This window comes from Tachypleus tridentatus, chromosome 13, assembly GCF_004210375.1.
Source record: "Tachypleus tridentatus isolate NWPU-2018 chromosome 13, ASM421037v1, whole genome shotgun sequence".
Lineage (NCBI taxonomy): Eukaryota > Metazoa > Arthropoda > Merostomata > Xiphosura > Limulidae > Tachypleus > Tachypleus tridentatus.
The window spans coordinates 162775125-162793293 of NC_134837.1; the positions used below are offsets into that span (position 1 = coordinate 162775125).

Here is an 18169-nt window from a genome sequence, read left to right on the forward strand (position 1 = left end):
TGTTTAGCGCGACGCGGGCGCGAACTCGCGACCCTCAGATTACGAGTCGCACGCCTTACGCGCTTGGCCAGGCCGGGCCAGTTATTTTGTAACTGATGTTGTATGGGAAATGAGTTATTCAAAAAACCCTTACAATAGCAGCCAATAATTGCACTTTCAATGTAATCCAGTTACTGCCATCTATCGACGTAATTTATAAGTAATGTAACTGTTGCAACTCCCCCCTCCATCATTGCAGCAAGCAAAATGTTACTCTTTATTCTTTCAACAATTTAATTATCTCAAGACAAATCACCCTCTCCTTTTTTTACATAACCAATTATCATTTTGTAACATAATAAGTGAAGTATAATACTTATTTCAAGAATTAAGTTCGGTTTCAACCATATGATAGATAATAAACTGGTTCTAAAGTTCATCTACGGGTTTTATTAGCTACAATGATATGAAGAAATGTATATTTTTTCTATGGTAAATACATAATTAAAGATTACAGAATATCGTTACATTCCCTCTGTTTACTGGATTTAACAAACATAAAACAGCCAAACATACGCTAAATAGCTACATCTATAGAAAATTTAATGACGAAAATGTCTTTAGTGGATTTCAAATTAATTAAAAACAAACAAAAGTTGACAATTTTCTAATTATTAAAAATGATTTTTCTATTTAAAATAACGACTTTCACACAATAAAGAGACCAAATTCAAGATCCAGGATTATAACTATCTGTAAATGATCATATAATTAAATTTGATACAATTTGTTCATGACTTCAGTGTATACTTATTGTTACTCTTCAAAGTCTAAAGCAGTTGTTGTCTTGAAATATCAGTAATCAATCACTGGGTATTTTTACTTCTGTTGTAAATAGGCATGAGTTTATATTCGCCAAAAATGCCTATTCGTTTCTTCTGCAGTAGTTTGTCTTCAGGAGAGAGAAAAATACGAGAGTTCCACAAGCCACAGCTAAGCAACAGACAAAGGCACACGTATCACCTGCCACGCAGTGGCTTAGCCCAGCCCAAATGACACGAGCTATGCACCCTCTCAGCTGCAGTACACGTGCCATTCCAGACATTCCTGCAACATCGCCACGGCATTAAAAGAATGCACTGTATACAACACCCGTGGCCGGTCTACGAAAGGGGATGAACTGGAGGCCTAGAGCGCAAGCGCAGTTCAGTGTTTCTTATACTGTACCTCGCTGTTCTGGCTGAACAAGCCATGTAAGTGTAGGGTGGGTACGACAGATAAATAAGTTATTTTAATAATATCTGCGTGTTTAAACGTACTTTTAACTAGGCGCATTCTTAATATTAACCTACAAGTTTTTAACTGCTTAATACTGAACTAAATATATCTGTATTTAATATAAACATTGATAAAAATTCTTAATGATCTACAAAGAACAGCTGAAATACTCTTATATGGAAACGCATGAAAAATCAATCACATCATCACATCTGGAATAAAATGTTCATATAGAATTTACAATTGTTTTAAAAAAAGAAGCAAGTATGAAAATATCATAAGACAAAAGAGAAAATTTAATTGTCAAAATAAATCTATGAAAAACAGTATTCATAACATTTTTTTTAAAACGAATCTCATAGCTAAAAAAGGATCTGTTGAAATAAGTTTCAACCACACTGAACACGCTCGCCCTTTCAACATTGGGGGCATTATAATGTAACAATCAGTAGAAGAGTAGCTCAAGAGTTAGCGGTAGGTAGTCTTCAATAGTTGCTTACCCTCTAGTATATCACTGCTAAATTTGGGACGGCTAGGTCGACAGCTTTCGTATAGTTTTATGCGAAATTCGAAACAAATACAAATATTTTCAACGTAAAACACTTTACAAAAGCGACCTGTCGCATATTTACTGCAACTGTAAATTCAATCTCATGACAGCAAGCACTCAAAATCTCAACTGAGTACAGAGGATCACAGTTTATATAAGATGAGAAAAACAGGTTAGATAGATAAACATAATGAGGTAAAGTAAGGTATTTAAAAATCCTTCATTCAACAGAGTTAACAAAATATCAATACATTTTATGCTTTTGTAGTGAAGGTATAGTTCGAAAACCTAAACTTTGGCATAAGCACAATTTTTGGTAAGAATAATAACCGTATGAAGGAAGAGAACGGAATACATATATAGTTAATGGCTGTTCTTTCATATAAAAATTAGTTTATCTAGTCGGATCGATGTTTTTGGTGTTTAACACGTTAAAATTTTATATTGTAGGTTTTCCAAAAAGTTTAACAGTTAGGGTAAAGGATGTTCTTTTTATCCTACAAAGTCCTCTTTTCTTAACTGTAATTAATTCGAACCTAATGCACTATTAATACCCATAGTTAGGAAATGATAGGTACTGAACATTTAACTGGAATATACGACCGTCATGGAAGTGTAATCAATAAGCCTAAACCATGTAAATATCACAGATAGCCGTAGGAATATTACTGCATTATTGTTTGACGTTCTAACAGAGACCGTAACGCCGTTTACCAAATAACACACAAAAAGCAGTCGTCCGTAGGAGAGTTTAACCCTAGTTTGTACGTGGTGAGTCACAAAATCCGTTACAGTATTTCTCCGACAACTTATTCAACCAGATCTACACAACACTAATAAAAACACACGCGAATGAACAAAGGTTTTATGTACAAACTAACCTAAGGCATTAACAAAAGTATACAGGTATATATTTGACATGTATTACGATAACATAAAGTGTCGGTCATATTTTTACTCTTGCATATATGTTTAACCAAGAAAATTCAGTAAAAGTATACGTTAATATCGTGATAACATAAGGTCGTCGTACATTTCTATGTCACAACTTTTTAATTTTACGTTTAATTTAACAGCAAACGTATGAGATACATATCATGCAAGTTAGGAAAGCTAAATTTACTTACGAGTAAATTTAATGTGAATTACTTCATACTAATAAACAGACCTATGAAAACTCAAGGGAACAACTACAAAAATAAACAATTTTGAAAGAACCTTCAAACGTTTTTGTTAACTATAAGTAAATCTATGTAACCAATCTTAAGTCACCAAAACTTCGCACTCTTACTTATGACCCCAATATGAAAACAGAAAATCTAAATGTAGGTACTTGTTTTAAAGGATTCTTACATGTCCATGCCAATTATCATGCAAGTCTACGAAACCAGCCCTGAAGCCCTGATACATGGGCTCAGATCTGAAAACTTACAGAATATGAATTTATACTTTAACGGATTATTATATTTTAATATCGTTCAAAACTTGATTTTTTAAACGTAAAAACAGACAAATTTATATGTAATAGATAAATAATATATAGATTTTCACACTCTTAAATTATCTAGGAGTTAGAATTCATGATATACAGAGTGCGTAAATTGGAGATCAAACTCACATGTATAGGATTTAACATAATCTTGTAATAAAGTTATATAAAATACAGTTAATGTTTGTCTGATTAAATGTCGATCTATGTTAACCAAATGCAACAGATTAATCGTACCGTAAATGAAACCAAAATTTAGACAAACAAGATCAAACTACACCAAATATTAATTACAATTGCCATTGGACACTACTACTAGGCCTCTTCTATTTTTTAACACTACAGTCTCTATTCAATCTCTCAGGCTTTTCGAAAAGGAATTTACATAATAGTACTTCGACCGCATTATGTCCGCCAACAGAAAAATATTCGGTTGCTGGAGAGAAACAATGCAAGTTCGTGTTCCAAAAACTAAAACATACAGCTTCTAAATAACACTACAGTATTTGTCATCCAAAAACAGTGATCATTATAAACACGTAAATTGTTGGAAACTCTGAACATACAAAGTTTTAACGACTAGATTCAGTTACATTTGTGAAATAAACGGTAGATTCAAAATACAGTTATTAACTTAAAGGATAAAATATATTGTCTTGTTTCATAGTCATGTGTCGTCATTCTACCTTATAGTTTATAATATGGTATAGTTTCATCGCTCATGTTAAGAACACGAGCCATTAAAAACTAGCTGTGAAAAACCGTTTAATTTATTATACACAACTCTAAACATTGTGATAAAAAGAAAATTAAATTTTCCTCAAAAACACGTTTTAATCGAAACAAGAACAAAAACTGATTTATAGGGACACAATATTTCTAAAACGTAAGAAGTAAAATACGGAAACGCACATGCACAGGAAGGTTCTAGTTAAATTTAGTATCATAAACCTAACACATACTGAACAGTCTAGGTTTGGAAAATGTAGGAGCTTTCGGATTTTTTCATGTCAGTTTTTATAAATATAACTTACTACATCAATAACAGTGTTAGATTAGAATCTAACGTAACGATTTGAACCAGACCTAATATCCAGTCACTTGCGTACAGTTTCAACCAGTGCTCAGTGCTTCTAAAATATATACATTACCAATACCTTTGAAAATAATTTATAAAACACGTGCACCTTTGAAAATCAGCACAAAGTAAGTATTCGAAGAAAGTTTCAAACCATTTTATTAGTGTGGACTACACAGTAAACCACTTAGTGTACACAATTCTTCCAAGAAAGAAAAAGTTATACAGTACAGGGTGGCCTAAAGTTAGATGCCCTAGAGCAGCATACCAATCAATTATTTTTAATTTAAATGTTTCAGATAATCGTAAGAGAAACTGAGAATATGTAAATACTATGTCAGAAAAACTGATCAACGTGTTGTAATGCTATAAATCAAGTCCTATCCATTGAGAAAAGATTAAACATGGGGGGTAACTATCATTTGAGCCACCCTGTAGATGGCGACACCAATCTAATCATAAAGCTTTATTATTTTCAATTAAGAACCAGTTTTACTTGCGTCTTCTATTTTTCCTGAATAGCAGTTCCTTTCTATTATTTTTTAACACGTCTACCATAAACGTACATAAAAAGTTCCACCGTTTTGAGTATTTAAAATCGTGTGAAATGTTAATATTTGCTGTAATGATCCATTAGCAATATCTTATCTTACATAAAAAGTCAAGGTCCACGAGGCCCGTCCCTCACAAACCATTTAGCGCGCTTTATTTGAGAATCAATCCTTACTCAACAGCAGGGGTTAATTTGTTGGATGACACTGGAGATAAAGAGTAAACTATTTTTACTAAATTACCATCTTCAACATACAATCAAACTCTCCTACCTTTCATATCGTTTACAAAAATTATAGCAAAATTAACGCTGCGGAAGTGCACAAGCTTTCAAAGTATTTTTATACTTTAAGTACACTGATCAGTATATTTAACCGTAACGTATATTCACTTTCTCCACTGTTTTATAGCTATATCCTATGTAGAACAGATTAATTAGCGTACAGACATGGTTGAATCACTTGTATGTTTACTACAGCCACAAAGCCCACAGTGGAACGGTACGATCACAATTAACGCTCACAATTGCAGTTACTAGGTCTCGTCTCACGCGTAGCACCACCGTGAGTCGAGGGTATGTTGCTAAAATTTTTCAAGCCTTGGGGAGGGATTGAGTCTCCCAGGGAATGTGCTTAAGTCAGTACCATGGGGCAATAGTCCAGAACCTAAGAGCAATGCCCAGAAAAACAGAAAATTCTCCTTTGCACGTCTAGCCATCTGATGACTGACTTGTGTAAATGAAATATCACTTGTACACCATGTGTTAGAATACGTTTGAGAAAACTACAGAAATAGAAAATTTATCGATTATAGTGCAACAAAGGAGAAATGCATATACTGATTGAAATTTAAAATTCAAATCTACATCGAAGATTTAGTTCCAAAGTGAACACTAAATACTCTACACGCAAGTAAAATGCATAATCATTAGAAAAAAATATAATCAGTTTGATAAACGTTTTATTAAACACGTAATGTGACCTGATACGTTCACCCAATTCTTCACATGTATAAATAACTCAATAAACTAACAATGTCTGAAATTTACAGTTTACTTGGTGTATTTTACACTTTACAAGGTGTGTCTTAATTTTTGATTTAACAAATTGTACAGAATGATGTCAAATTCTTTGGCATTTATTTATATGTCAGTATGGATAGTTTAATTTTTTTCTCACGGACAAACAACCCTCTTTATAGAACGAAACAAAAATTATTGTTAATCATGTTTCTGCTTCAGGAAGTGTACGTTGAACACAGATCAACCCTGAAATGACAAAACTTTATTTCTTACGAAAATGGCTTAAAACTTTACTGAACAACAACAGAGAAAACAAAACAAAAAACCGCTAAAAAATAAATTTAACTCGTCAACACGATATACATATTTTTAATAAGTGTATTACGCATATATACACGTGTGTGTGTGTTTTGATAAAGAGAGGTAGATAAAGAATTGTATGAAAAGAATCTTGTTTACTACGAGGTATTATAATAAACTGACAAGAAGGATTTATTCCATTCACAGACAAGCCAGACTTAACCGTCCAATTGAATATACAATGGTTCAGCTTGGTTATTTATCAAGTCCTTCAGCATAGCGTGTAGTCATCACTACTGGTTGATACCACGTGCAGATGGCCCTCAAACACTGTAAAATGATCTGCTAGATGTGATACTGAAGTTTATCGCCAGTACTACACATACAAATAGGTCACAGTTACATGCTACAAAAACAAACAAATATTACATGGGTGATTTTTTTATTACTTCTTTGCCACCAATTGTGAAAATGTTGTACAATATTCGAGTAACCAGTCATATCTTAATAGCAATACAATATCAACCAGTATCAGACTACACTTCTATCTAAAAAAAAGTGAAATTGTTTGGCATCATACATACTCACCATCACCGATATAAAATACTTTTAAGTGTTTGAATAACATGTTACGATGCCGTCACAATTATCCATTATCATTCAGCGGGCTAACTACTTACCTACTTGTGAATTTATTTTCCCCACTAAAAGTGAATTTCACTGGAAATTCTAACAGTAAGTGCAGATATATGCATCAAACCAAATATATTTTGTCACTACATGAGGTCTACTTTATTTGTTTCACTTTTCCAAGAAGCACTGGCGAACCGTGAATTCGGTGAAACTAGTTGTAGAGGAAGTAGCAAATCATAGAACAGATGAGGTCTCTACTCCATTTTTACTCTAGTATTGGTAAGAAAAATAAATTTACAAAAAATACAACCAATTATAATACCCTCCACCTGGTAACAGCACCCCTCATTGTTATTACTATACAACTAATTATAATACCCTCTACCTGATAACAGCACCCCTCATTGTTATTACTATACAACTAATTATAATACCATCTACCTGGTAACAGCACCCCTCATTGTTATTACTATACAACTAATTATAATACCCTCTACCTGGTAACAGCACCCCTCATTGTTATTACTATACAACTAATTATAATACCCTCTACCTGGTAACAGCACCCCTCATTGTTATTACTATACAACTAATTATAATACCCTCTACCTGGTAACAGCACCCCTCATTGTTATTACTATACAACTAATTATAATACCCTCTACCTGGTAACAGCACCCCTCAATGTTATTACTGTTAGACTACAATTTCTTCTTAACAGTACAACTTATGATCAACCATTATCAGACCACATATTAACTTATGATGAGCCTCTGTCACACCACACCCTAGCTTATAGTGAACCACTGTCACACCGCACTTTTGAATTAATAATAGTATCACTTATAACCAGTCACTGTTAAAGCACACCTAGTAACACAATAGCTTATGATGAAGCAACATTACAGATATTGATTAAAAAACTACTACTGTGTTAACGATTAAGTTACCACGTACCATTGTCGAGTGGTAAACTTAAATGTCAAGCCACGACGTGTGCCTAATAACGTTGCTAATCATTTCCAACTTTTAGTGAAGTGTATATCATAATTACAAAAAAAATAAGCTCTTATTCACTACTGCTAGATCAAACATCGTGAGAACTACTAACAACCACAACTAGCCACTTCAGACTAATCAAAGTACATACAGTCCAGTTACAATTACTGCCAAAAGTTTCTATCTAATAGCAGATAATGAAAGTACATTATTAATAGCCAACACTGTCAACATTTTGTTTAAAAATACATCTTTTTAACAGTAAGTATTAATGAGTACTACAGATATAAACAAGGCAGATTATTAACAACAACGGTCACATTCTTATAGATATAAACAATAGCTTATTAGCAATGACTGTCATGCACTTATTGATACAAACAACGAAACTTATTAGCAATAAATGCACGTACTTACAAACATAACAATACAACTAATTAGCATCAACTGTCATGTACACAATGCAACTTACTGAAAACAAGTGTAACGCACGTAGGTAACAGCAATACAGGTTATTAGCATCAACTGTCAAATACAGATAAAACAATAAAAATTATTAACAAATAGTAATGAATTTTTTTTTCATCTGTTTAATAATAGTACGGATTATTGCAATGAATATAAAAAAAGTAGACATTATTAATATGAGTGGTATGAACTGGCCTTACTGTACGATTAATAGAAACAGATGTGACCAGTAACGCAGTTTTAAAATATGTTTGTATTGGCAATATGTACCGCAAAGTTTAAGTTGCACCCTTCTCTATTTTACTGTCAGTCATTATAAAAGCGAAAAACCCATCAGTATATAACAAATAATTATCGAAAAACTATGCAATGGCACACACTTATTTTTATTGACGAATACAACAAAGTAACGGCTAAAAGCTCTTCGTAGAATGAAGACTGTTGCTCGAAACGCTGTTTTCGTATTCGTTAACAAATTTATATTTTAATTTGACTAGTGTTTCATCTTATTTATGTTAAATTTTGTAATTTCCTCGCTCAAGCAGTTTTTATATCTTTAAGGGTTAAGCAATGCCATTAGTAATGAACTGTAGCAACTAGCAACAATACCTAATACAAATTTATCTTCTCTACGTTGTATAAATATTTCCTCCGCAAACTTGCTGTAAGAACTTTATGGTTCAGTCAATTTGTAAAGAACTAAATACATTCTAGGTGGCGCCACAATAGATAAAAAATGAAGCCACATTTGGACGTACAACGCATGACTCATTTTGTAGAAGTTTTGACGAACTCCTTCTGTATGATAACAAGCAAGTAGTTAAGAATGGGGTTTTGAGCAAAAAAAAAACAAACAAACAAAAACTTATCTGATCGTTTCTGTTATGTGGATCAAGGGTAGCAAAAAAAAAAAAGTGTATGATTCACTCAAATAAATATCCCCTTACCTGACATGTCGTAATCCGATAAATAAAAACTCGCTTACCAGGTTGCATTTCGCGTTTTATTTTCAAAATAAACTAAAGGCACAAAATGAAATAAATACTATCGCTATCACGGTTAGCAACCTATACGATCACCTACGTATAATTATTAATTAGATATTTACATGATACGTGTTTTAATCACTAGATATGAGTAAGGCAATGCTTTTTATTCTATTTTTCGGTCGTTAAACTGTTATTGTGTTAATGGATGTCCCAAGATTGACTATTTCTATGATGATTGTAGTAACCGTATTCAATCCACGAACCTTTTGATAATGTGCTATTCATGTTCTCAAAAGGAAATTTTTTGAGTGGTAATAGCTGTATTCGATCCAGGAACCTCTTGATAATGTACTATTCATGTCTTCAGAAGGGCTATTTTTGTAGTAGAAGTAGCATTTTTAATCCAGAATACTCCTAACAGTTGCTAGAAGGACTATTTCACTTGTAGTAACCGTATTCGATCCAGGGTCTTTTTGATAGTGTGCTATCCACAATCTCAAAAGGACTATTTCAATTATTGTCATGGTCAGGACTCGATACCAGAGTTTTCCTGATAGGGTGATATCCACGTCTCCAGAAAGGCTATTTTGGAGTTGGTAGTGAACGTATTAGATTTAGTATCTACTTCATACTGTAATATCCAAGTCAATCGGAAGGGCTAGTTCTGAACAAAGCAGCAATTTGTGGCATTAAACTGATTAGTAATTAGTATCTAGTAATAATTATGTGTAACTAATTAAAAATTAGATGTCTGTACTAGATATTAACCATAATGATTGATATCCGATCACCACAATTATATAGTAAGTACATAATACAATGTGTTATTTACTTAATAGTAAGATTAAATACAACTTCCTTGAGTAAGAGCGCAAGTACGTCACTTTCCCCCTACTTAATAAGAGAAAATATGCTTCTCTCGATAATATGAATATTTCGAAAGCAAGTTTTAAATTAATCATTTATATTTAGTAGGTAATAACCACATGCTTGGTCGCCATTATTAAGATTATTTTGAAAATATTTTTCAATAAAGCAAAACGCCACATCATCCTATTTGCTTATTAGTTGTTTTTTTCCTTAAAGTGTGTGTGAGAGATAGAGTGGATTTTACTCTCATATTTCATAATTCTTAATAATATGTTTTGTTTAAAATGTTTTTCTTGTTTGAAGTTAAGCATAAAGCTACACAATGGGCTATCCGTGCTTTGCCCATCACGGGTATTGAAACCCGACTTCTAACGTTATAATTCTGAAGCCATGTCGCTGTGCAACCAGGGGGCATTTATTTCACATAAAATAAAAATAACATACGAACTATAAGAGATGCAAAATCAGTTTCTCTTTTGACTCGAACTATAATAAATGGTTTAAACGTTTTGTTTATTATTTTTATAGACTATATGCACTGTCTGCGACAAATTGTTTTTAAATATCACGCAAAGCTATATGAGGGCTATCTGCGCTAGCCATCCCTAATTTAGCAGTGTAAGACTAAAAGGCAATAAAAATAACATACGAACCATAAGAGATGCAAAATCAGTTTCTCTTTTGACTCGAACTATAATAAATGGTTTAAACCTTTTGTTTATTATTTTTATAGACTATATGCACTGTCTGCGACAAATTGTTTTTAAATATCACGCAAAGCTATATGAGGGCTATCTGCGCTAGCCATCCCTAATTTAGCAGTTTAAGACTAAAAGGCAATTACTCATTACCACCCACCGCCAACTCTTGGGCTACTCTTTTACTAACGAATAGTGGGATTGATAGTCAATTATAACGCCCACAAGGCTGAAAGGGCGAACATGTTTGGTGTGACGGGGATTCGAGCCTGCGACCCTCGGATTATGAGTGCCTTAACTACCTTGCTATGTCGGGCCATTTATGAGAATTAAATGTACAGTGAATGAATAGATTTATTGTTAATTGTAACACTTTTCACTTCCCTCTCATTCGTTTTGTAACATTATATTACAGTCTGGCCCAAAATGGAATTTGTTTTTATTTTACTGAACTGAACTAGTTGGTTTCAAGCACAGTATTCGGGAAATGTGTTAACAACAAAATTCCTTATATAAGTTAGGTGTCCGTCACGAGCATTTAAAACTGTTGTACATTCCATAAAAATAAGTATTTCATGCGATAACGTGACATGTTCTTCAACCGAGTCTTACAAGTAATGTAATATAAGAAGTTAACATACAACTGTAGTGATGATTCAGAGTTGTGCATGGCCTTGCCCTTCCATTCTAAAATTACACTCGTCAAGAGCACGTGATGTATTTGGTAATCTTTGTTTTATACGAATTGTGCATTAATGCCTGTGACCTCGATCTTTGACCTAGCGAATCAAAAATATAGCTTTAAAAAAGTACAAACCATACGTCTTCACAGCTTAATAGTGTCTCCTTAACAGCGCAGCCAATTTAATATAATTTGGTTATAAGAGCTCTAGAACATTCCTCTATTTCTGCCGAAGATAATTTATACATGTATACATTAAGAAAAAAAAAAAAAGGTTCGGTGAATGATCGAGTCATATGAACTATCTAAAGAGAAAACTAGAATTTCTTGAGGTTTGTTTGTTTTTTGAATTTCGCGCAAAGCTACTCAAGGGCTATCTGCGCTAGCCGTCCCTAATTTAGCAGTGTAAGACTACAGGGAAGGCAGCTAGTCATCATCATCCACCGCCAACTCTTTGGCTACTCTTTTACCAACGAAAAGCGGGATTCATTGTAACATTATAACGCCCCCACGGCTGAAATGGCGAGCATGTTTGGAGCGACGGGGATTCGAACCAGCGACCCTCAGATTATGAGTTGCACGCCTTAACCCACCTAGCCATGCCGGGCCATTTCTTGAGGTGACAAGGAAAAAACTCAATTGCCCCATAAAACTTTTTATTTTAGTATGACAAAACGAATGTATAGTCTTATGACATTAAAAACAATTTTCAAATACATACTCAACACATTTATGTTGATTTTATCTGTACCAGTCCACATACATGCATGACGTAGGCACTTCAGAAATGTGCATAACACGATTTTCCAGGTTTTTGGAATTACGAATGTTAGTGATGCAAAGAAGTACGTATGGCTGTGTTAACTGCAGTAACTTATTTAGAATATTTCAAGAAAAATGAAAAGGCTTAACAGTACTTTAACAGAAATATTTCGATTTACGTTTTCGTCAGTTTTATGTACTTTATACGATGACTCAAACTGACGTTGATACATTAGATTATTAAAATATAACGTTTTTTCTGAAGTTTAAAATCGGTTCTTATTCATCAAATTTGAGTAGTCTGATGTCAGTACAGATATTACGCAATTATTCTTCACTAGCGCGATACATTTTATTTTTGGGGGAGGGAGAGAAGACGATACTCATTTAGTTAGAATACTCGCTATTAACTCTTCACTGCACATGGATACCCACCTTTAGGGCACTGCTACGTGATTTTCGAATTTTGTACTATCACAAAGACAGGGAATTCCCCTTCAAACTTTCCAGAATTCACCACTTTCAAATTTATGAAAGTAATATTAGTCTTTTTTTCTTTTCATTTTATTTGCATCAAATTATACATCCAATAGTGGAAGAACAGCTTATCTATAAACATGGCAGTGAAAGTTTTTCTGCACTCTATTTACATTATTCACTATAAGATCAGTAAAATATAATTTTTTTAATATTTTATCAATTTGCTATAAACGCCAACCGCGGCAGTGGCTAGAACCCAGAGTCTGTCTAGCAATACAATCAGTAATTACCGTCTTACAGAAATTACTCGTTATAAAACATGTTTTACACAAACATTTGCTAGCAAATTACAATCTCGTTTTATTAATTACTATAATATTTGTTTACGCTAATAATTTTAAAGAACAACAAAAAAACCAAAACAGAATGAGCCTCGAACCTGCCTCTAGGTAATAACACCAAAAGTAACAAAATTGCTACAATCACGTCACTTAGTCAACAATTTTCTGGGCTTGTTGTGGAACAAACACAAATCATGTCAAGTAAGAGGAAATAACTGCCATTTTTATAATATCCAATGTTTTGCTCTTATTTTAATTTTAAATCGAGAAATCTGGTAATGGCAGTCTTAATAATTTAATCAAAACACACGATGAAGTCAGTACTAGATGCAATCATTTATGTCATGTTAATATCGAAGAAGCTCGAATTATGCACACACACGAGCGCACGTTTATCAACAAGCACATATTTGAACATCTAATTTTTATATAATTCTGTATTTCGACAACTTAATAAATATCTTTGCCACTCGTCAATTCAACAAGAACAAAAATTTAAGTACTGGCTAATTCCATTTTGCTGACAACTAATATTTGGCTAAAATCACAAATATCTATTTCCTTATGATTTTTAGTGAAATTATGTGTAATTCACGATTTTAGAAATGCAACCATACAACACAATTACGTTTTGTACTCTAAAACGAAGCAGAGTTGGTTCAATATTAACATAACTGGGAAAAATTGCGAAATTAAATGTTCATACTATAAAGTCAATCGAGTAAACAAAACTGCATATTAAGAAATGTTATAACACGTACGTACACGTTAAAAGCTGCCTCTACCTGTATGATATATTGAGTTTTACCTTTTTTTTTTTCACGAATTTGAACAATTATTTGATAAAAATATGCGAGTTCCCGTTTATAATTGCTAATAGCTGGACCGATTGTCACCAAACTTGACATTTAACTTTACGGCCCCTCAACGAGCGACAATGGTTTTTGCCCCTCGGGAGCTCCTCTGCTTTCCGCATGCATTGAACAGGCGGGCCACAAGTGTTGTAACAAAAAAGTGCTGTTTTCATTACTTATTTAACGAGTTATGAAGATTATTAAAAATAGGCCTACTGTACTTCTTCGGCTTGCTCTCCCAAGCAGTGTGGCGCAGATAGCCTGGTTGCTTTGAGCTATAAAACACCAACCAAAGCAGTACTGACGAGCCGCGAATTCTGCGAAAATAGCAGAATGTAGATGTTTTACGTTATTTATGGAATCTTTTCTTCGCCGAACTTACATATTTCAGTGTTTGTTGTATTTGGTGCAAAACTACTCGAGGGTTATCTGAGCCAGATGTTTAATTTTGAAGTGACACCCATCGTCAACTCTTTGGTTAATTTTTACCAAAGAGAAGTGGAATTGTACGTTACATTATAATGTCCACTCGGCTGGAAAGGCAAGTACGTTTGAGGATGGAGTTCCATTCTGTGATTCACAGACTGCAAGTCAGCGCTACTACCACATTTTTAATTAATTGAGGAAAAGAAAATTCACAATACGTGCGAAGAATTATCTCTGTAAAACTGTAAGCTAATATCAAAGTCCAGAAATTTTATATAAACAAACTGTTTACGTTTAGAACTATGAATGCATCAATAACAATAGTCCAAGAAATGTATGCTACAGAATTATGTAAATATACGTAATAAAATTGATCTAAAAATGTAATAGTAATGTAATAGTAGCAATAGTGACTTAAAAGTAGTGTTGCACCAATATCAATTGTTTCGTCTATTACACAATTATTTTGATAGAAGTGGGTTAGGGGTCTTAACATTGAAGGAGGGAAGTCCATTTTTTTAGTGGTTCAAAATTTTTTTCTAAAACATATCTTCATACATTTAACCTTAAAAAAACTTTGCATATTATTATTTGTTTAAGATATATTAGTCTAATATTAACCCAACAGAAATACCATCTAAAATTTAAATTACATACAACCCACGGTTAAACCCTTTTACCAAGAGAAATTACTAAAGGAAGATTTTACTTTTAATTTGCAAAAAATTTGTTATAAATATACACACTTATTTTGATAAATTTACTTCTTCGCCTATCAACACATCAACAGCAAGCCTCTTTCTTTCAAATATATATTTTTTCCAATATTGAGAAGTGGCACATTATTTTTATGTTTTTGTTAACTTTATACATTACTGACAAATGAACTGTTTACTAGATAAAATGGGCTCGGCATGGCCAGGTGGGTTAAGGCGTTCGACTCGTAATTTGAGGGTCGCGGGTTCGAATCCCCGTCGCACCAAACCTGCTCGCCCTTTCAGCCGTGGAGGCGTTATAAAGTTACAGTCAATCTCACTATTCGTAGGTAAGAGTAGCCCAAGAGTTGGCGGTGGGTGGTGATGACTAGCTGCCTTCCCTCTAGTCTTACACTGCTAAATTAGGGACGGCTAGTGCAGATAGCCTTCGTGTAGATTTGCGCGAAATAAAAACAAAACAAAAAACATACTAGATAAATAAATTAAAATAATATACAATAAAGACACTTAATCCAATATTTACAATTTCCCATTTTGTGCGCCAAAACGAACTGAGCCTTGCGAATCAATAGGCCAAAAGTGTAGTAAAAACTGCAGTCTAACATGATTTTTATCAACCTTTTATTTAATCTAAACATTTGTCTTACCAAATTTATTATATAACGGCAAAATTATGTTACTTTATTGAAAATCCCCAATAAATGAATTCAATACTCGTTGCTTAGTAACCAAACTTATAACACACGTATATATCTTGAATGGTGTTTAAAATTCTGTCATTGTACCATTTTCTACAAGCCAATCGATATTTTAAATCTATATTTTGTGCGTAAGCAAACTGGAACACCAAAACCAGCTCAACTGTTATCAATTGATCATACATATACGGACAATTTGGTAAAAAATAAAGGTACATGTAAAAATTGCCATAAATATATTTGAATTTGAATTCACTACTGCTGTATAAAGGTGAAGTTTCTATATAAATAAAACGATATTCCAAAGGTTTTGAATACAACTTAACAAGATTTATATAAAGTGCACTATCAGCTGATTAAAACTAAGTCACTATTGATCAGTGTCTTGATAAAAACGCATTTCGAATATGACTGTTCGAATCAAATTATATACTGCATATACATGTTATGGGTCATGAATGACTCACAGCAGTCATTATGCCAAAGAGTACACAACAGTACCATGCAGCGTCCATTGCTGGCATTTCGAAAAATACTCGAAATGAACGATCTATGACTCGTGGTGTGAATCATTACCAGGCACGTGCTTACAGCAGGTGAATAAATGGTACAGTTGTGCCAAAATACAAATTAAAAAATTCTATATAGTTGTATCTTGTTACTCATAATGCTGTGTGGTTTTCTGAATGTGAGAAAGTGTCTGTGTAGACACACACATGTATATGTGTGTATATATATATATATATATATATATATATATGAATTCCATTAACCTACTGAAACTCTTGTTCTAATGTTGAATAGCTATCAATTATTCCTTTTATGAATAAATGCATTAACAAGAACCTGTTTCATTACTTATGTTTACTCTATAAAAATAGATAAGTTACTTAACATACTTCTTAAAATCAATTTGTGTGTTCCATTTACCTAATGCAATAATGCTGTTTACCTCTTTCCACATTACCCTTATCTTTGTTTTTTAATAACCTTGTATTTTTATGTACATATGGTTATAATGATTCTTCACTGGAATCATTCCACATTATTCATAACCCTTTGTGTGCTATACAATTTTATTAGGTCTTTCCAATTCCTTAGGAGTTATAAAATTTGTAAAAGTCTTTCTGATGTTTACTGCACTCTGAAACTGAGTAAACTATGATATACACAAAAAACACTCATATAAGTAACAAGTCACAGTCTTAAGCCTATCTTACAAAGTTTGCACAGATTTATCTTCTCAAAGTTTATGTTCTTGTAATGTATAGCATTTACTTTTAACCTATAAATTGATCTGGAATTAGTTTATGAATTATGAAATCCTTCTTGGTATGCTCATTCTGTTTTAACACACACATTCAATGCAGTTTTCAATGTGAACTTCAATACTGTTTTTGCATCAAATAATCAATAACTCATCTATATGGTGGTGACCATATAAAACCAAAATACTACCTTAGTAGCCACAGGTTAAGAACAAATATTTTTTCATATACTTGTTTATAACACTGCACAACAATGTTGTTGCTTCTTGAACACTGTTGGGTGTTCCTTATAGATTTTTGGCTGCTAATCATGAAAATCACATCCAAATTTGCCCATCACGTACTGTTTCATCAAAATCTTCAGTTTCACCAGGACATTGCTACAATAGAAAAACAATATCAGGGCAACTGGAATCCGTCAATGCTTGTTGACTACTGTTGGACACTGCAACGTGATGCACCGGACATTGAATACAAATGAAAATCAAGAGCAAAACACTTAATTACGTTGAACTTAATAGCATATTAGAAACATTTAATGCAATTAAATATGTTATTGCTGGTAAACAGTTAACTTTTTATTTCTCAGAGTTCCTACATGATGAAGCAAAACCAAAACTATATTTGTGCATACCCACCAGGTACCTGTCACAATCTGCAAAAACTTTTCAGGAAGCAAAACTTTTCAAAAAAATTGTTGTGCAGTGATATTAATATTTTATATGAATAAAACAAAGACAGAAGAGTAAGCACAAATATTTGTACACACACTGTAACATGGTTTTTTGAATAAATGATTAATCATGTAAACAAACTATAATACAATTCATTCAAATATACAGGAAGTAGCAAATTGTTAGTATGACTCATTTTATTAACATAGTTCTTAAATTCTTTAGCACACTTCATAACATTCCTATTTTCATATGTCATGCAAGACTGTATGTGGGGTGGTATTTGCATGTACATGTGATACCTAAAAATTCTGAGACCAATAGAGAATTTAGTTAAATCACTAACCTGCTCTTACATACCATA

At 33.0% G+C, this 18169-nt stretch overlaps 1 protein-coding gene across 6 annotated transcripts in view; it reads right to left on the reverse strand.

Moving 5' to 3' along the window:
• Positions 1–18169, reverse strand: part of LOC143238864 (transcription cofactor vestigial-like protein 4) — a 47830-nt gene that overhangs the window by 13035 nt on the left and 16626 nt on the right. Inside the window, exon 1 of one of the 6 annotated variants that reach the window (XM_076479455.1) lies at positions 5199–5503. The exons of 4 other annotated variants lie outside the window; for them this stretch is intronic. In XM_076479455.1, coding sequence (XP_076335570.1) covers positions 5199–5205 — 7 coding nt within the window. In that variant the 5' untranslated portion in view covers positions 5206–5503. Of the gene's footprint in view, positions 1–5198; positions 5504–18169 lie in introns of those variants that run through there. One more of the 6 variants, XM_076479456.1, reaches the window with a different exon arrangement.